Raw genomic sequence first — 21,397 nt, 5'->3', positions numbered from 1 at the left:
AAGGTTAAATAAAATAAATCCCAAACAATCTTAGGGCGGGAATCAATCTGACCTTGCAGTGTAGGCTATGCACCTTTTAAAGGCAATGCTTCCACGATTGCGGAGACTGAATTCACGGTAAACGGTAAACGCTGCATATGTCGGCTCAGTAGGAAATGAACTTTAAATGTCAAACGCACTATAACACTGATTTACCGCTAACGGGATTGAATCCAGACCGTAGCCTGGTTACAGACATGTAGTGCTGCAGTCTAGTCAACTCATATGCTCCTTGTCATGGCTAGCATGTTTAAATAGGAGTTGGCACGACAGTCCAAACAGATCTAGGACCGCCAGGCTAGCATGTTTAAATAGGAGTTGGCACGACAGTCCAAACAGATGTAGGACCGCCAGGCTAGCATGTTTAAATAGGAGTTGGCACGACAGTCCAAACAGATCTAGGACCGCCAGGCTAGCATGTTTAAATAGGAGTTGGCACGACAGTCCAAACAGATCTAGGACCGCCAGGCTAGCATGTTTAAATAGGAGTTGGCACGACAGTCCAAACAGATGTAGGACCGCCAGGCTAGCATGCTTAAATAGGAGTTGGCACGACAGTCCAAACAGATCTAGGACCGCCAGGCTAGCATGTTTAAATAGGAGTTGGCACGACAGTCCAAACAGATGTAGGACCGTCAGGCTAGCATGTTTAAATAGGAGTTGGCACGACAGTCCAAACAGATCTAGGACCGTCAGGCTAGCATGTTTAAATAGGAGTTGGCACGACAGTCCAAACAGATGTAGGACCGCCAGGCTAGCATGTTTAAATAGGAGTTGGCACGACAGTCCAAACAGATGTAGGACCGTCAGGCTAGCATGTTTAAATAGGAGTTGGCAAGACAGTCCAAACAGATCTATGACCGCCAGGCTAGCATGTTTAAATAGGAGTTGGCACGACAGTCCAAACAGATCTAGGACCGTCAGGCTAGCATGTTTAAATAGGAGTTGGCAAGACAGTCCAAACAGATCTAGGACCGTCAGGCTAGCATGTTTAAATAGGAGTTGGCAAGACAGTCCAAACAGATCTAGGACCGCCAGGCTAGCATGTTGAGAGCTACGTGAACAGATACAACTATGTCCACTGACGTTGACTCAAACGAGTGTCCTAAACCAAACAGACCGGGATAAAGAGGTGAGGGAGTGGCGCTGTGTTGTCATGGGCTACGTGAAACAGCAAAGCAGGAACTGACCTCACCACCTCTGTCTCTGTGAAAACTCAAACACAGGAATTCCTGTAAGGTACAGGAACTACAGCCACTTAGGAAGAGGATTGATGTTAGGAAAGTATGTCGACTCAACTCGGGGTGTCTGTGTATTTTATTTAACCTTTATTTAACAAGGCAAGTCAGTTAAGAACAAATTCTTATTTTCAATGACGGCCTATTCCGGCTAAACCCAGACGACGGTAGGCCAATTGTGCACCGCCCTATGGGACTCCCAATCACCACCGGTTGTGATACATCCTGGAATCGAACCAGTGTCTGTAGTGACACCTCTAGCACTGAGATCCAGTGCCTTAGACCGCTGCGCCACTCGGGGCGCACACAGGCAGTGTTCCAAATAACACACTGTTCCCTACACAGTGAACTACTTTTGATTAGGACCCAAAGCACTGTATAGTGCAGCCTTTCTTAAAGTATGGGTCACGACGTGTCAGAGTAAATGTATAATTATTTCATTAATTACTGGAATTGAGTTGGCCAAGTGCATCTGTGCTCTCTGCTTAGCAGCGGTCTCTGCTCAGTTTGGCAGCTGTGGGAGTGTGAGAGGGAGATGCCCGTGTGCTTCGTGGTCTAGCGGACTTTTCCCCCTGCAGTTTTCATGAAGATCACTCCGCGACACACACGATGCAGCGCTGTCAGCCACTGACTTGTCATTCTCACTCGCCATCACTTACCGCTGTCATGAAATGGACTCATGCTTGCCACAAGTTCTGACTGAGCTCAATTGTCATGACATGAAACGCATATACAGTGATGAGTTTCTCTCTCTTTAAAACAAACTTATAACGAGGAGCGCCCACAATGTGTTTTGTGCGGGTAAGTGTTTAGTAATGAGTCTCTCATAACGAACGTCCTAACCAAACATCCACAGCATGATGGTAAACCCAGGAAGTTCTTTCAGAACAGGGCAGAATGCTTCAGGAAACAGTGCTTCGACAATGGAAAAGTAAGTCAGCTAGCAAGGCATTGTTATAATTATATAACAGGTGATGATAAGCAGAAATAAGGGCGTACTAACTGACTCTCATAGTAGTTAGATGTGAGTTTCTCTTTCAAACAATCCCCTGGCCTTGTACACAGCTAATAGTTAACAATCCTCTAGCCTTGTACACAGCTAATAGCTAACAATCCCCTAGCCTTGTACACAGCTAATAGCTAACAATCCCCTAGCCTTGTACACAGCTAATAGCTAACAATACCCTAGTCTTGTACACAGCTAATAGCTAACAATCCCCTAGCCTTGTACACAGCTAATAGCAAAACAATCCCCTAGCCTTGTACTCAGCTAATAGCTAACAATCCCATGGCCTTGTACACAGCTAATAGCTAACATTCCCCTAGCCTTGTACACAGCTAATAGCTAACAATCCCCTAGCCTTGTACACAGCTAAAGGCTAACGTTAGCCAAAGCAAGCTAGCTACTGATGCAACCCTAGTAACAGTACAGAAGAAGATTAAATATGATCAGGACAACTGTACATCTTACTGTATAAATTATTGTTGAAAACTAGTCTAGGTTGGAACTGTTGCCGTTAAAATACAATCATTATTTGTATTCTTAACTTTCAACAATTATTTCTACAGTAAGATGTACAGTAGGCCTGGTCATTTGTCATCTGTACTGTTACTTAGGGTTGCACTATCATAAACCCTGTGTGTGTGTGTTCTGTTATTCATCTGTGTGATGTGATCAGTTTATTCCAGTTCAGAATGAAAATGGTTTATTGTAATTTAGCAGCAACAGGTCCAACCTAGACAGATTACGTGTGTTTTTAATGGGGGGAAATAAACATGAATATATATTTATATGAATATTTAATTTAATTGTTATTTGTTTTTGTCTATATTGCATTTGTTTTAAGCATATGTACCGATATTTCTGTATAGTTGCATATTTTCCAAAGTTTGGGTCCCAGGAATACACAGAGTTTCTAATTTGGGTCCCAGGCTGAAGACGTGTAATAACCCTGGTATAGTCGATGGGGTGCCCTTTGGGATTCAGCCCTGATGTGACGGTCGCCGTGACGAATCCCACTCTTATATAAACCCATGTTCTGACCTTTCCTTAACACTACGGTCACGGCGGGGCAGCAGGGGGTAGAACTGGGTCAGGACTTCATCAAACTAAATACACCCAAACGGATATGGAAGAAAGATAGGCTGTTGAATCCTGACATACTATAGCTGGTATGTTGACTTGGAGAGTCTGTCTGATATGACAACTGCCGTGACGAATCTCACTCTTATATAAAGCCAGCCCAGTGTCACGTTCGTCGTAACATTTAAGTGAGGAGGACCAAGGCGCAGCGTGATAGCAATACATCTTCTTTATTAATGAAGACGAAAACGAAACGAACACTATACAAACTAATCAAAACAACAAACCGACGAACGTGAAGCTATACAAACAATAAGTGCAGACACTGGCAACTTACACATAGACAATCATCCACAAACTACCTAATGACTATGGCTGCCTAAATATGGCTCCCATTCAGAGACAACGATAGACAGCTGTCTCTAATTGAGAACCAATCTAGGCAACCATAGACATACATACACCTAGACACTGCTCCATAAACATACAAAAACCCCTAGACAATACAAAACACATACATCCCCTATGTCACACCCTAACCTAACTAAAATAATAAAGAAAACAAAGATAACTAAGGCCAGGGCGTGACACCCAGCCCTTCCAGGAGTAGGCTATTAATAACTCCAGGGTCACATTGGAGTGGTAGGGGGTCGATAAGTGGCGTCGGGACATCAAAACCAAAACACCCCCATAAGATACGGAGAAGGAATGTCGACATGACTTACATTAGCTAGTATGGAGTCTGTCTGCCGACATGACTTACATTAGCTAGTATGGAGTCTGTCTGCCGACATGACTTACATTAGCTAGTATGGAGTCTGTCTGCCGACGTGACTGACATTAGCTAGTATGGAGTCTGTCTGTCGACGTGACTTACATTAGCTAGTATGGAGTCTGTCTGCCGACGTGACTGACATTAGCTAGTATGGAGTCTGTCTGATGACATGACTTACATTAGCTAGTATGGAGTCTGTCTACCGACATGACTTACATTAGCTAGTATGGAGTCTGTCTGCCGACATGACTTACATTAGCTAGTATGGAGTCTGTCTGCCGACATGACTTACATTAGCTAGTATGGAGTCTGTCTGTCGACATGACTTACATTAGCTAGTATGGAGTCTGTCTGTCGACATGACTTACATTAGCTAGTATGGAGTCTGTCTGCCGACATGACTTACATTAGCTAGTATGGAGTCTGTCTGCCGACATGACTTACATTAGCTAGTATGGAGTCTGTCTGATGACATGACTGACATTAACTAGTATGGAGTCTGTCTGCCGACATGACTTACATTAGCTAGTATGGAGTCTGTCTGCCGACGTTTTTTATTTATTTCACCTTTATTTAACCAGGTAGGCTAGTTGAGAACAAGTTCTCATTTGCAACTGCGACCTGGCCAAGATAAAGCATAGCAGTGTGAACAGACAACACAGAGTTACACATGGAGTAAACAATAAACAAGTCAATAACATGGTAGAAAAAAGAGAATCTATATACAATGTGTGCAAAAGGCATGAGGTAGGCAATAAATCGAATAATTACAATTTAGCAGATTAACACTGGAGTGATAAATCATCAGATGAACATGTGCAAGAAGAGATACTGGTGTGCAAAAGAGCAGAAAAGTAAATAAATAAAAGCAGTATGGGGGGTGAGGTAGGTAAATTGGGTGGGTAGTTTACAGATGGACTATGTACAGCTGCAGCGATCGGTTAGCTGCTCGGATAGCAGATTTTTAAAGTTGTTGAGGGAGATAAAAGTCTCCAACTTCAGAGATTTTTGCAATTCGTTCCAGTCGCAGGCAGCAGAGAACTGGAAGGAAAGGCGTCCAAATGAGGTTTTAGCTTTAGGGATGATCAGTGAGATACACCTGCTGGAGCGCGTGCTGCGGGTGGGTGTAGCCATCGTGACCAGTGAACTGAGATAAGGCGGCACTTTACCTAGCATAGCCTTGTAGATGACCTGGAGCCAGTGGGTCTGACGACGAACATGTAGCGAGGGCCAGCCGACTAGGGCATACAGGTCGCAGTGGTGGGTCGTATAAGGTGCTTTAGTAACAAAACGAATGGCACTGTGATAAACTGCGTCCAGTTTGCTGAGTAGAGTGTTGGAAGCTATTTTGTAGATGACATCGCCGAAGTCGAGGATCGGTAGGATAGTCAGTTTTACTAGGGTAAGTTTGGCGGCGTGAGTGAAGGAGGCTTTGTTGCGGAATAGAAAGCCGATTCTTGATTTGATTTTGGATTGGAGATGTTTGATATGAGTCTGGAAGGAGAGTTTGCAGTCTAGCCAGACACCTAGGTACTTATAGATGTCCACATATTCTAGGTCGGAACCGTCCAGGGTGGTGATGCTAGTCGGGCGTGCGGGTGCAGGCAGCGAACGGTTGAAAAGCATGCATTTGGTTGACGTGACTGACATTAGCTAGTATGGAGTCTGTCTGATGACATGACTTACATTAGCTAGTATGGAGTCTGTCTGATGACATGACTTACATTAGCTAGTATGGAGTCTGTCTGATGACATGACTTACATTAGCTAGTATGGAGTCTGTCTGCCGACATGACTTACATTAGCTAGTATGGAGTCTGTCTGCCGACATGACTTACATTAGCTAGTATGGAGTCTGTCTGCCGACATGACTTACATTAGCTAGTATGGAGTCTGTCTGCCGACATGACTTACATTACTAGTATGGAGTCTGTCTGCCGACATGACTTACATTAGCTAGTATGGAGTCTGTCTGCCGACATGACTTACATTAGCTAGTATGGAGTCTGTCTGTCGACATGACTTACATTAGCTAGTATGGAGTCTGTCTGATGACATGACTTACATTAGCTAGTATGGAGTCTGTCTGCCGACATGACTTACATTAGCTAGTATGGAGTCTGTCTGATGACATGACTTACATTAGCTAGTATGGAGTCTGTCTGCCGACATGACTTACATTAGCTAGTATGGAGTCTGTCTGCCGACATGACTTACATTAGCTAGTATGGAGTCTGTCTGATGACATGACTAACATTAGCTAGTATGGAGTCTGTCTGCCGACATGACTTACATTAGCTAGTATGGAGTCTGTCTACCGGCATGATTTACATTAGCTAGTATGGAGTCTGTCTGTCGACATGACTTACATTAGCTAGTATGGAGTCTGTCTGATGACATGACTTACATTAGCTAGTATGGAGTCTGTCTGATGACATGACTTACATTAGCTAGTATGGAGTCTGTCTGATGACATGACTTACATTAGCTAGTATGGAGTCTGTCTGCCGACATGACTTACATTAGCTAGTATGGAGTCTGTCTGCCGACATGACTTACATTAGCTAGTATGGAGTCTGTCTGCCGACATGACTTACATTAGCTAGTATGGAGTCTGTCTGCCGACATGACTTACATTACTAGTATGGAGTCTGTCTGCCGACATGACTTACATTAGCTAGTATGGAGTCTGTCTGCCGACATGACTTACATTAGCTAGTATGGAGTCTGTCTGCCGACATGACTTACATTAGCTAGTATGGAGTCTGTCTGATGACATGACTTACATTAGCTAGTATGGAGTCTGTCTGCCGACATGACTTACATTAGCTAGTATGGAGTCTGTCTGCCGACATGACTTACATTAGCTAGTATGGAGTCTGTCTGATGACATGACTAACATTAGCTAGTATGGAGTCTGTCTGCCGACATGACTTACATTAGCTAGTATGGAGTCTGTCTACCGGCATGATTTACATTAGCTAGTATGGAGTCTGTCTGTCGACATGACTTACATTAGCTAGTATGGAGTCTGTCTGATGACATGACTTACATTTGCTAGTATGGAGTCTGTCTGATGACATGACTTACATTAGCTAGTATGGAGTCTGTCTGTCGACATGACTTACATTAGCTAGCATGGAGTCTGTCTGATGACATGACTTACATTAGCTAGTATGGAGTCTGTCTGATGACATGACTTACATTAACTAGTATGGAGTCTGTCTACCGACATGACTTACATTAGCTAGTATGGAGTCTGTCTGCCGACATGACTTACATTAGCTAGTATGGAGTCTGTCTGCCGACATGACTTACATTAGCTAGTATGGAGTCTGTCTGATGACATGACTAACATTAGCTAGTATGGAGTCTGTCTGCCGACATGACTTACATTAGCTAGTATGGAGTCTGTCTACCGGCATGATTTACATTAGCTAGTATGGAGTCTGTCTGTCGACATGACTTACATTAGCTAGTATGGAGTCTGTCTGATGACATGACTTACATTTGCTAGTATGGAGTCTGTCTGATGACATGACTTACATTAGCTAGTATGGAGTCTGTCTGATGACATGACTTACATTAGCTAGTATGGAGTCTGTCTGTCGACATGACTTACATTAGCTAGCATGGAGTCTGTCTGATGACATGACTTACATTAGCTAGTATGGAGTCTGTCTGATGACATGACTTACATTAACTAGTATGGAGTCTGTCTACCGACATGACTTACATTAGCTAGTATGGAGTCTGTCTGATGACATGACTGACATTAGCTAGTATGGAGTCTGTCTGATGACATGACTTACATTAGCTAGTATGGAGTCTGTCTGATGACATGACTGACATTAGCTAGTATGGAGTCTGTCTGATGACATGACTTACATTAGCTAGTATGGAGTCTGTCTGATGACATGACTTACATTAGCTAGTATGGAGTCTGTCTACCGACATGACTTACATTAGCTAGTATGGAGTCTGTCTGCCGACATGACTTACATTAGCTAGTATGGAGTCTGTCTGCCGACATGACTTACATTAGCTAGTATGGAGTCTGTCTGCCGACATGACTTACATTAGCTAGTATGGAGTCTGTCTGATGACATGACTTACATTAGCTAGTATGGAGTCTGTCTACCGACATGACTTACATTAGCTAGTATGGAGTCTGTCTGCCGACATGACTTACATTAGCTACTATGGAGTCTGTCTGATGACATGACTTACATTAGCTAGTATGGAGTCTGTCTGATGACATGACTTACATTAACTAGTATGGAGTCTGTCTGCCGACATGACTTACATTAGCTAGTATGGAGTCTGTCTGATGACATGACTTACATTAGCTAGTATGGAGTCTGTCTGATGACATGACTTACATTAGCTAGTATGGAGTCTGTCTGATGACATGACTGACATTAGCTAGTATGGAGTCTGTCTGATGACATGACTTACATAAGCTAGTATGGAGTCTGTCTGATGACATGACTTACATTAGCTAGTATGGAGTCTGTCTGCCGACATGACTTACATTAGCTAGTATGGAGTCTGTCTGCCGACATGACTTACATTAGCTAGTATGGAGTCTGTCTGATGACATGACTTACATTAGCTAGTATGGAGTCTGTCTGCCGACATGACTTACATTAGCTAGTATGGAGTCTGTCTGCCGACATGACTTACATTAGCTAGCATGGAGTCTGTCTGATGACATGACTTACATTAGCTAGTATGGAGTCTGTCTGATGACATGACTTACATTAGCTAGTATGGAGTCTGTCTGATGACATGACTTACATTAGCTAGTATGGAGTCTGTCTGCCGACATGACTTACATTAGCTAGTATGGAGTCTGTCTGTCGACATGACTTACATTAGCTAGTATGGAGTCTGTCTGTCGACATGACTTACATTAGCTAGTATGGAGTCTGTCTGTCGACATGACTTACATTAGCTAGTATGGAGTCTGTCTGTCGACATGACTTACATTAGCTAGTATGGAGTCTGTCTGTCGACATGACTTACATTAGCTAGTATGGAGTCTGTCTGTCGACATGACTTACATTAGCTAGTATGGAGTCTGTCTGTCGACATGACTTACATTAGCTAGTATGGAGTCTGTCTGTCGACATGACTTACATTAGCTAGTATGGAGTCTGTCTGTCGACATGACTTACATTAGCTAGTATGGAGTCTGTCTGTCGACATGACTTACATTAGCTAGTATGGAGTCTGTCTGTCGACATGACTTACATTAGCTAGTATGGAGTCTGTCTGCCGACATGACTAACATTAGCTAGTATGGAGTCTGTCTGATGACATGACTAACATTAGCTAGTATGGAGTCTGTCTGTCGACATGACTTACATTAGCTAGTATGGAGTCTGTCTGTCGACATGACTTACATTAGCTAGTATGGAGTCTGTCTGTCGACATGACTTACATTAGCTAGTATGGAGTCTGTCTGCCGACATGACTTACATTAGCTAGTATGGAGTCTGTCTGTCGACATGACTTACATTAGCTAGTATGGAGTCTGTCTGATGACATGACTAACATTAGCTAGTATGGAGTCTGTCTGTCGACATGACTTACATTAGCTAGTATGGAGTCTGTCTGTCGACATGACTTACATTAGCTAGTATGGAGTCTGTCTGCCGACATGACTTACATTAGCTAGTATGGAGTCTGTCTGTCGACATGACTTGCATTAGCTAGTATGGAGTCTGTCTGTCGACATGACTTACATTAGCTAGTATGGAGTCTGTCTGCCGACATGACTTACATTAGCTAGTATGGAGTCTGTCTGTCGACATGACTTACATTAGCTAGTATGGAGTCTGTCTGCCGACATGACTTACATTAGCTAGTATGGAGTCTGTCTGATGACATGACTTACATTAGCTAGTATGGAGTCTGTCTGATGACATGACTTACATTAGCTAGTATGGAGTCTGTCTGATGTAGAAGTGCAACATTCTGGTAACTTTCCCCAAATCCCCTTTTTTTTCTCCAAAAATCCTGGTTGGAAGATTCCTGGATTTCCTACCAATTCATGACAGATTCTGGGAATGTTCCAACCAGGATCTCGGGGAATTTTGGGAAAGTCCACCAAAACACTATCTTTTGGTATCTGTTTCATTAGTCCATTGTTGACATAGTCCCAACATGTTTTGCTTGTCACCTATCAAGTTTTCAAGATATGTACTGTAACTTTCAAAATACATAAATCATCCCCATATGATACATTTTGCATCATATGATTCTGCGTTTTGCGTCATATGATGCTATGTTTTGCGTCATATGATGCTGCGTCATATGACGCAAAATGAACCATACAGGACTGATTTATGTATTTTTTTCCATTAAGAAATATCAGAATAATGCAAGAAATGTTCTGAGCGAATAATGTCCGAAATAACACAAACATTTTTATAATTAAAAACTCTAGTTGGCTCGGAGCTGTGAACAGGACAACCATGTCTGTCGGCGCCATCTTGTATTCTGGGTACAGAGAACACACTGAATGACAACATTCTACTCATCACTCAGGCTCTTTGTAGGATGACAACTTACTTTACTTCATAAACCCTTCAACACTGTCTTCATGTTTAAGATCTGTGGTAGGAGATACCCTTCAACACTGTCTTCATGTTTAAGATCAGGGTCAGTGGTAGGAGATACCCTTCAACACTGTCTTCATGTTTAAGATCTGTGGTAGGAGATACCCTTCAACACTGTCTTCATGTTTAAGATCAGGGTCAGTGGTAGGAGGTACCCTTCAACACTGTCTTCATGTTTAAGATCAGGGTCAGTGGTAGGACATACCCTTCAACACTGTCTTCATGTTTAAGATCAGGGTCAGTGGTAGGAGATACCCTTCAACACTGTCTTCATGTTTAAGATCAGGGTCAGTGGTAGGAGATACCCTTCAACACTGTCTTCATGTTTAAGATCAGGGTCAGTGGTAGGAGGTACCCTTCAACACTGTCTTCATGTTTAAGATCAGGGTCAGTGGTAGGAGATACCCTTCAACACTGTCTTCATGTTTAAGGTCTGTGGTAGGAGGTACCCTTCAACACTGTCTTCATGTTTAAGATCAGGGTCAGTGGTAGGAGATACCATTCAACACTGTCTTCATGTTTAAGATCAGGGTCAGTGGTAGGACATACCCTTCAACACTGTCTTCATGTTTAAGGTCTGTGGTAGGAGGTACCCTTCAACACTGTCTTCATGTTTAAGATCAGGGTCAGTGGTAGGACATACCCTTCAACACTGTCTTCATTTTTAAGGTCTGTGGTAGGAGGTATCCTTCAACACTGTCTTCATGTTTAAGATCAGGGTCAGTGGTAGGAGATACCCTTCAACACTGTCTTCATGTTTAAGATCAGGGTCTGTGGTAGGAGATACCCTTCAACACTGTCTTCATGTTTAAGATCAGGGTCAGTGGTAGGACATACCCTTCAACACTGTCTTCATGTTTAAGGTCTGTGGTAGGAGGTACCCTTCAACACTGTCTTCATGTTTAAGATCAGGGTCAGTGGTAGGAGATACCCTTCAACACTGTCTTCATGTTTAAGGTCTGTGGTAGGAGGTACCCTTCAACACTGTCTTCATGTTTAAGATCAGGGTCAGTGGTAGGACATACCCTTCAACACTGTCTTCATGTTTAAGATCAGGATCTGTGGTAGGAGATACCCTTCAACACTGTCTTCATGTTTAAGATCAGGGTCAGTGGTAGGACACACCCTTCAACACTGTCTTCATGTTTAAGGTCTGTGGTAGGAAGTACCCTTCAACACTGTCTTCATGTTTAAGATCAGGGTCAGTGGTAGGAGATACCCTTCAACACTGTCTTCATGTTTAAGGTCTGTGGTAGGAGGTACCCTTCAACACTGTCTTCATGTTTAAGATCAGGGTCAGTGGTAGGACATACCCTTCAACACTGTCTTCATGTTTAAGATCAGGGTCAGTGGTAGGACATACCCTTCAACACTGTCTTCATGTTTAAGATCAGGGTCAGTGGTAGGAGATACCCTTCAACACTGTCTTCATGTTTAAGGTCTGTGGTAGGAGGTACCCTTCAACACTGTCTTCATGTTTAAGATCAGGGTCAGTGGTAGGAGATACCCTTCAACACTGTCTTCATGTTTAAGGTCTGTGGTAGGAGGTACCCTTCAACACTGTCTTCATGTTTAAGATCAGGGTCAGTGGTAGGAGATACCCTTCAACACTGTCTTCATGTTTAAGATCAGGGTCAGTGGTCGGACATACCTTTCAACACTGTCTTCATGTTTAAGATCAGGGTCAGTGGTAGGAGATACCCTTCAACACTGTCTTCATGTTTAAGATCAGAGTCAGTGGTAGGACATACCCTTCAACACTGTCTTCATGTTTAAGATCAGGGTCAGTGGTAGGAGATACCCGTCAACACTGTCTTCATGTTTAAGATCAGGGTCAGTGGTAGGACATACCCTTCAACACTGTCTTCATGTTTAAGATCAGGGTCAGTGGTAGGAGGTACCCTTCAACACTGTCTTCATGTTTAAGATTAGGGTCTGTGGTAGGAGAAACCCTTCAACACTGTCTTCATGTTTAAGATCAGGGTCAGTGGTAGGAGATACCCTTCAACACTGTCTCCATGTTTAAGATCAGGGTCTGTGGTAGGAGATACCCTTCAACACTGTCTTCATGTTTAAGATCAGGGTCAGTGGTAGGAGATACCCTTCAACACTGTCTCCATGTTTAAGATCAGGGTCTGTGGTAGGACATACCCTTCAACACTGTCTCCATGTTTTTTTGTTTTAGTTTTTTTTACCTTTATTTAACTAGGCAAGTCAGTTAAGAACAAATTCTTATTTTCAATGACGGCCTAGGAACAGTGGGTTAACTGCCTGTTCAGGGGCAGAACGACAGATTTGTACCTTGTCAGCTCGGGGATTTGAACTTGCAACCTTCCGGTTACTAGTCCAACGCTCTAACCACTAGGCTACCCTGCCGCCCCAATGTTTAAGATCAGGGTCAGTGGTAGTGGAGCAGGACATCAAATGAAAACACCCAAACGGAGACGTAGGAGGACAGATACGAATCAACTGTGTTTTTTATGCTTCATTTACCTGAATGAACAAACGGTTGTGTATATATGTATGTATGCACATTTGTGGCCTGCTGGAGGTCATTTTGCAGGGCGCTGGCAGTGCACCTCCTTGCACAAAGGCGGAGGTAGCGGTCCTGCTGCTGGGTTGTTGCCCTCCTACGGCCTCCTCCACGTCTCCTGATGTACTGGCCTGTCTCCTGGTAGCGCCTCCATGCTCTGGACACTACGCTGACAGACACAGCAAACCTTTTTGCCACAGCTCGCATTGATGTGCCATCCTGGATGAACTGCACTACCTGAGCCACTTATGTGGGTTGTAGACTCCGTCTCATGCTACCACTAGAATGAGAGCACCGCCAGCATTCAAAAGTGACCAAAACATCAGCCAGGAAGCATAGGAAACTGAGAAGTGGTCTGTGGTCACCACCTGCAGAATCACTCCTTTTTAGGGGGTGTCTTGCTAATTGCCTGTAATTTCCACCTTTTGTCTATTCCATTTGCACAACAGCATGTGAAATTTATTGTCAATCAGTGTTGCTTCCTAAGTGGACAGTTTGATTTCACAGAAGTGTGATTGACTTGGAGTTACATTGTGTTGTTTAAGTGTTCCCTTTATTTTTTTGAGCAGTTTATATATATTGTTAGTTTCTGTGTGTTTCATGTAAGCCTTGTGGGTTTCCAACCTTACCTGCACACCTTTAAACGTTGTGTTGTTATGTAAACAAATACAACTAAACTAAAAGTAAAAGTTGAATGCCAACATCACTCTAGTGTCTGAACGATGGTAGCCTATACAGTACTTCATGTACTTCCAATACCCATTCACACTGTGTTCATGTGTGATAGAGCAGGTACCTCAATATGGATTATTGTATGAATGGAAGGCGAAATGCCACTGCCACATACAGTACCAGTCGTTTGGAAACACCTCATCATTCAAGGGTTTTTTCTTAATTTTTTAAAACTATTTTCTTGTGTTATTTCATCGTTTTGATGTCTTCATTATTATTCTACAATGTAGAAAATAGTACAAATAAAGAGAAAGCCCTGGAATGAGTAGATGTTTCCAAACTGTTGACTGGGACTATAGACACATGTGTATGACAGCTGGGGTGAAAATGGTTAGGAAACGTAATCGTAAAGACAGCAGGAAAACAAAATTGTGCGCACGTACACACGTACGCACGCACGCACGCACGCACGCACGCACGCACACACACAGGTTTTAACTAGCCTGCACTTTAGCTGACATGACATGGTAAAGTGGAAAACATCCTCATCATTACTTATTCATTGAACGTGTCATCCTCCTCATCATCATCATTATCATGCTGTTGTACAGGGAGAGAGGGGGGGGGCGAGGGAGAGAGGGGGGGGGCGAGGGAGAGAGAGAGGGGGAGCGATGGAGAAATGGTGAGAGAGAGTGCGAGAGGCATAGAGGAGAGAGAGAGAAGGAGAGAGAGAGAGATGTAAAGAGAGAGAGACCGGAGGAGCGAGGGAGAGATGGCGAGAGAGAGAGTGAGAGACAGAGAGAGAAGGAGAGGGAGAGAGAGAGAAGGAGAGGGAGAGAGAGTGAGAGACAGAGAGAGAAGGAGAGGGAGAGAGAGAGAGAGAGAGTGAGAGAAGGAGAGGGAGAGATGGCGAGAGAGAGAGTGAGAGACAGAGAGAGAAGGAGAGGGAGAGAGAGAGAGAGGGGAGAGATGGAGAGAGAGTGATGTAAAGAGAGTGAGAGATAAAGAGAGAGATATAGAGATCAAGTTGGAGGGAGGTCTTTAGAAAGAGACCAACCAAAAGGGTTCTTACCACAACTGCTAGCAGTATAGGTGACCGTATGATCCACCAGTACTGCATGTTGATATTCTGCTCCCAGCACCTGTCGAACAGAGGAACACAACACTGAGGCTAACATACAGACAGCACCTGTCAAACAGAGGAAAAAAACACTGAGGCTAACATACAGACAGCACCTCTCTTCCCCAGGGTTGTGGTCTAGGGGCCCTGTATACAAGGCTCAACACAGCACAAAGGGGAACATACAGGGCCCAGTATACAAGGCTCAACACAGCACAAAGGGGAACATACAGGGCCCAGTATACAAGGCTCAACACAACACAGAGGGGAACATACAGGGCCCTGTATACAAGGCTCAACACAACACAGAGGGGAACATACAGGGCCCAGTATACTCAACACAACACAGAGGGGAATATACAGGGCCCAGTATACAAAGCTCAAACTACTTCTACACTTGTTCTACACTAAAGTTTCACACACTTCCTAGTTGAGCAAAGGACAGTTCTATGCCAGTGTTACAATAGTCTTGCTAAGGCAGGGAGACACGGACAGGGAGGCAGGAAGGCAGGGAGACACGGACAGGGAGGCAGGAAGGCAGGGAGACACGGACAGGGAGGCAGGAAGGCAGGGAGACACGGACAGGAAGGTAGGGAGACACGGACAGGGAGGCAGGAAGGCAGGGAGACACGGACAGGGAGGCAGGAAGGCAGGGAGACACGGACAGGGAGGCAGGAAGGCAGGGAGACACAGACAGGGAGGCAGGAAGGCAGGGAGACACGGACAGGAAGGTAGGGAGACACGGACAGGGAGGCAGGAAGGCAGGGAGACACGGACAGGAAGGCAGGAAGGCAGGGAGACACGGACAGGAAGGCAGGAAGGCAGGGAGACACGGACAGGAAGGCAGGAAGGCAGGGAGACACGGACAGGAAGGCAGGAAGGCAGGGAGACACGGGCAGGAAGGCAGGAAGGCAGGCAGACACGGACAGGGAGACAGGAAGGCAGGGAGACACGGACAGGAAGGCAGGGAGACACGGACAGGGAGGCAGGAAGGCAGGGAGACACGGACAGGGAGGCAGGAAGGCAGGGAGACACGGACAGGAAGGCAGGGAGACACGGACAGGAAGGCAGGGAGACACGGACAGGAAGGCAGGGAGACACGGACAGGAAGGCAGGGAGACACGGACAGGGAGGCAAGAAGGCAGGGAGACACAGACAGGGAGGCAGGAAGGCAGGGAGACACGGACAGGAAGGCAGGAAGGCAGGGAGACACGGACAGGAAGGCAGGAAGGCAGGGAGACACGGACAGGGAGGCAGGAAGGCAGGGAGACACGGACAGGGAGGCAGAAAGGCAGGGAGACACGGACAGGGAGGCAGAAAGGCAGGGAGACACGGACAGGGAGGCAGGAAGGTATGGAGACACGGACAGGAAGGCAGGGAGACACGGACAGGGAGGCAGGGAGACACGGACAGGGAGGCAGGGAGACACGGACAGGGAGGCAGGGAGACACGGACAGGGAGGCAGGAAGGCAGGGAGACACGGACAGGAAGGCAGGAAGGCAGGGAGACACGGACAGGAAGGCAGGAAGGCAGGGAGACACGGACAGGGAGGCAGGAAGGCAGGGAGACACGGACAGGGAGGCAGAAAGGCAGGGAGACACGGACAGGGAGGCAGAAAGGCAGGGAGACACGGACAGGGAGGCAGGAAGGTATGGAGACACGGACAGGAAGGCAGGGAGACACGGACAGGGAGGCAGGGAGACACGGACAGGGAGGCAGGGAGACACGGACAGGGAGGCAGGAAGGTATGGAGACACGGACATGAAGGCAAGAAGGCAGTGAGACACGGACAGGAAGGCAGGAAGGCAGTGAGACACGGACAGGAAGGCAGGAAGGTATGGAGACACGGACAGGAAGGTAGTAGTAGTAGTAGTAGTGGTGTTAGTAGTAGTAGTAGTAGCAACAGTAGTAGCAGTAGCAGTAGTAGTAGTGGTGTTAGTAGTAGTAGTAGTAGTAGCAGTAGTAACAGTAGTAGTAGTAGCAGTAGCAGTAGTAGTAGTGGTGTTAGTAGTAGTAGTGGTGTTAGGAGTAGCAATAGTAGCAGTAGCAGTAGCAGTAATAGCAGTAGCAGTAGTAGTAGTGGCGTTAGTAGTAGCAATAGTAGTAGTAGTAGTAGCAATAGTAGTAGTAGCAGTAGTAGTAGCAGTAGCAGTAGCAGTAGTAGTAGTAGCAGTAGTAGTAGGTGTGGCGTTAGTAGTAATAGTAGTAGTAGTAGTGGTGTTAGTAGTAGTAGTAGTAGTAGTGGTGTTAGTAGTAGCAATAGTAGTAGTAGTAGTAGCAGTAGCAGTAGTGGTGTTAGTAGTAGTAGTAGTAGTAGTAGTGGTGTTAGTAGTAGCAGTAGCAGTAGTAGCAGTAGCAGCAGTAGCAGTAGTAATAGTGACATTAGTAGTAGCAATAGTAGTAGTAGTAGTAGCAATAGTAGTAGTAGTAGTAGTAGTAGTAGTAGTAGCAGTAGCAGTAGCAGTAGTAGTAGCAGTAGGTGTGGTGTTAGTAGTAGTAGTAGTAGTAGTGGTGTTAGTAGTAGTGGTGTTAGTAGTAGCAATATTAGTAGTAGTAGTAGGTGTGGTGTTAGTAGTAGCAATAGTAGTAGTAGTAGTAGGGTTAGGGTTAGTAGTACAGTAACCCCAAGAGAGTATATAGTAGGGTACTATAGTACAGTAACCCTAAGAGAGTGTATAGTATGATACTATAGTACAGTAACCCTAAGAGAGTATATAGTAGGGTACTATAGTACAGTAACCATAAGAGAGTATATAGTAGTGGACTATAGTACAGTAACCCTAAGAGAGTATATAGTATGATACTATAGTACAGTAACCATAAGAGAGTATATAGTAGTGGACTATAGTACAGTAACCCTAAGAGAGTATATAGTAGGGTACTATAGTACAGTAACCCTAAGAGAGTATATAGTAGGGTACTATAGTACAGTAACCCTAAGAGAGTATATAGTAGGGTACTATAGTACAGTAACCCTAAGAGAGTGTATAGTATGATACTATAGTACAGTAACCCTAAGAGAGTTTATAGTATGATACTATAGTACAGTAACCCCAAGAGAGTATATAGTAGGATACTATAGTACAGTAACCCTAAGAGAGTATGCAGTAGGATACTATAGTACAGTAACCCTAAGAGAGTATGCAGTAGGATACTATAGTACAGTAACCCTAAGAGAGTATATAGTAGGATACTATAGTACAGTAACAATAAGAGAGTATGCAGTAGGATACTATAGTACAGTAACCCTAAGAGAGTATATAGTAGGATACTATAGTACAGTAACCCTAAGAGAGTATATAGTATGATACTATAGTACAGTAACCCTAAGAGAGTATATAGTAGGGTACTATAGTACAGTAACCCCAAGAGAGTATATAGTAGGATACTATAGTACAGTAACCCTAAGAGAGTATGCAGTAGGATACTATAGTACAGTAACCCTAAGAGAGTATATAGTAGGATACTATAGTACAGTAACCCTAAGAGAGTATGCAGTAGGATACTATAGTACAGTAACCCTAAGAGAGTATATAGTAGGATACTATAGTACAGTAACCCCAAGAGAGTATATAGTAGGATACTATAGTACAGTAACCCTAAGAGAGTATGCAGTAGGATACTATAGTACAGTAACCCTAAGAGAGTATGCAGTAGGATACTATAGTACAGTAACCCCAAGAGAGTATATAGTAGGATACTATAGTACAGTAACCCTAAGAGAGTATGCAGTAGGATACTATAGTACAGTAACCCTAAGAGAGTATGCAGTAGGATACTATAGTCCCGTAGAGAGTAGAGAATAGAGAGGTTGGACTCTGAATAAAAGATTCAGGACAGTAGGAGACATTTTATCTTCTTGGGGATGTTCTCCTGTCCTCTGAGTGTAATCATCTCTGAGCTTAACATTCCATTACACATCACAGGAGGTTTCCTGGTTTACCAACCCGCCTGTGTTCAAAATAGACATTCCACTCAACCGCTAAATGGTTTAGGTCACAGCTATTGACTATAATATTCTGCTAAATTGACCAAGATCCTCCAAGGAACACTGCAGGGATTTTCACTGTGAGAGCAGGCTGTCTGACCTCTCAATGCCTTGTCTCTGAAAGTGTTGGAGGTGTCATCAGTCGTGCATCATTGCATCGCCAGTAATACTAGTCAGAACTAGTTTGAACTAGTGGTTATACCACCAGTAGTACTACTCAGAACTGGTTTGAACCAGTAGTACTACTCAGAACTGGTTTGAACCAGTAGTACTACTCAGAACTAGTTTGAACTAGTGGTTATACCACCAGTAGTACTACTCAGAACTGGTTTGAACCAGTAGTACTACTCAGAACTGGTTTGAACTAGTGGTTATATCACCAGTAATACTACCCAGAACTGGTTTGAACTAGTGGTTATATCACCAGTAGTACTACTCAGAACTGGTTTGAACTAGTGGTTATACCACCAGTATTACTACTCAGAACTGGTTTGAACTAGAGGTTATATCACCAGTAGTACTACTCAGAACTGGTTTGAACCAGTAGTACTAGGCAGAACTGGTTTGAACTAGTGGTTATACCACCAGTAGTACTACTCAGAACTGGTTTGAACTAGTGGTTATATCACCAGTAGTACTACTCAGAACTGGTTTGAACTAGTGGTTATATCACCAGTAGTACTACTCAGAACTGGTTTGAACCAGTAGTACTACTCAGAACTGGTTTGAACTAGTGGTTATATCACCAGTAGTACTACTCAGAACTGGTTTGAACTAGAGGTTATATCACCAGTAGTACTACTCAGAACTGGTTTGAACTAGAGGTTATATCACCAGTAGTACTACTCAGAACTGGTTTGAACTAGAGGTTATATCACCAGTAGTACTACTCAGAACTGGTTTGAACCAGTAGTACTAGGCAGAACTGGTTTGAACTAGTGGTTATACCACCAGTAGTACTACTCAGAACTGGTTTGAACTAGTGGTTATATCACCAGTAGTACTACTCAGAACTGGTTTGAACTAGTGGTTATATCACCAGTAGTACTACTCAGAACTGGTTTGAACCAGTAGTACTACTCAGAACTGGTTTGAACTAGTGATTAAATCACCAGTAGTACTACTCAGAACTGGTTTGAACTAGTGATTAAATCACCAGTAGTATTACTCAGAACTGGTTTGAACTGGAAGTTATTTTGTTTATTTGTATCACAATTTCTCTCCTTTCTCCTGTCATACAAATTGGGTCAGGGAAACATAGGTGAGGGAGAGAGAGAGTGACACACGTGTGAAGGCACCCGTACACCATGCAGGCACTCACACACTCATGGAGGCAATCACTCACTCATGCAGGCATTCACTCACTAATGCAGGCACTCACTCACGCATGCAGAAACTCACACAATCATGGAGGCAATCACTCACTCATGCAGGCACTCACTCACTCATGCAGGCACTCCCTCACTAATGCAGGCACTCCCTCACTAATGCAGGCACTCCCTCACTCATGGAGGCAATCACTCACTCACTAATGCAGGCACTCATTCACTAATGCAGGCACTCACACACACATGCAGGCACATTGAGAACTTACTCCTCATTTTCATACAGGTATTTCACCATCACCCAGGGCACCAGGAAGATCAGAGGGGCACCTGCAGAGAGAATCACATTAATAAACACACCAAGACAAAAACTCATAGAAAACCTAACCCTGAGACTGACTATATCTCTAATATCTCTACTACCTAACCCTGAGACTGACTATATCTCTAATATCTCTACAACCGAACCCTGAGACTGACTATATATATAATATCTCTACTACATAACCATGAGACTGACTATATCTCTAATATCTCTACAACCTAACCCTGAGACTGACTATATCTCTAATATCTCTACTACCTAACCCTGAGACTGACTATATCTATAATATCTCTACTACCTAACCCTGAGACTGACTATATCTATAATATCTCTACTACCTAACTCTGAGACTGACTATATCTCTAATATCTCTACTACCTAACCCTGAGGGTGACTATATCTATAATATCTCTACTAATTAACCCTGAGACTGACTATATCTCTAATATCTCTACTACCTAACCCTGAGACTGACTATATCTCTAATATCTCTACTACCTAACCCTGAGGGTGACTATATCTATAATATCTCTACTACCTAACCCTGAGGGTGGCCTATATCTATAATATCTCTACTACCTAACCCTGAGGGTGACTATATCTATAATATCTCTACTACCTAACCCTGAGACTGATTATATATATAATATCTCTACTACCTAACCCTGAGGGT

The 21,397-nt window shown here is 44.0% G+C and overlaps 1 protein-coding gene across 3 annotated transcripts in view; it reads right to left on the bottom strand.

Moving 5' to 3' along the window:
- Positions 1 to 21,397, bottom strand: part of LOC129833738 (glucagon receptor-like) — a 73,586-nt gene that overhangs the window by 7,341 nt on the left and 44,848 nt on the right. For all 3 annotated transcript variants that reach the window (XM_055898526.1, XM_055898528.1, XM_055898527.1), the window contains exons 9-10: positions 20,669 to 20,729; positions 15,039 to 15,108 (exon numbers count right to left, since the gene is read on the bottom strand). In XM_055898526.1, the coding sequence (XP_055754501.1) occupies positions 15,039 to 15,108; positions 20,669 to 20,729 (131 nt within the window). The remainder of the gene's footprint in view (positions 1 to 15,038; positions 15,109 to 20,668; positions 20,730 to 21,397) is intronic.

This window comes from Salvelinus fontinalis, chromosome 34 (genome assembly GCF_029448725.1).
Source record: "Salvelinus fontinalis isolate EN_2023a chromosome 34, ASM2944872v1, whole genome shotgun sequence".
NCBI lineage: Eukaryota > Metazoa > Chordata > Actinopteri > Salmoniformes > Salmonidae > Salvelinus > Salvelinus fontinalis.
This window is presented reverse-complemented; position numbering and strand designations above follow the sequence as displayed.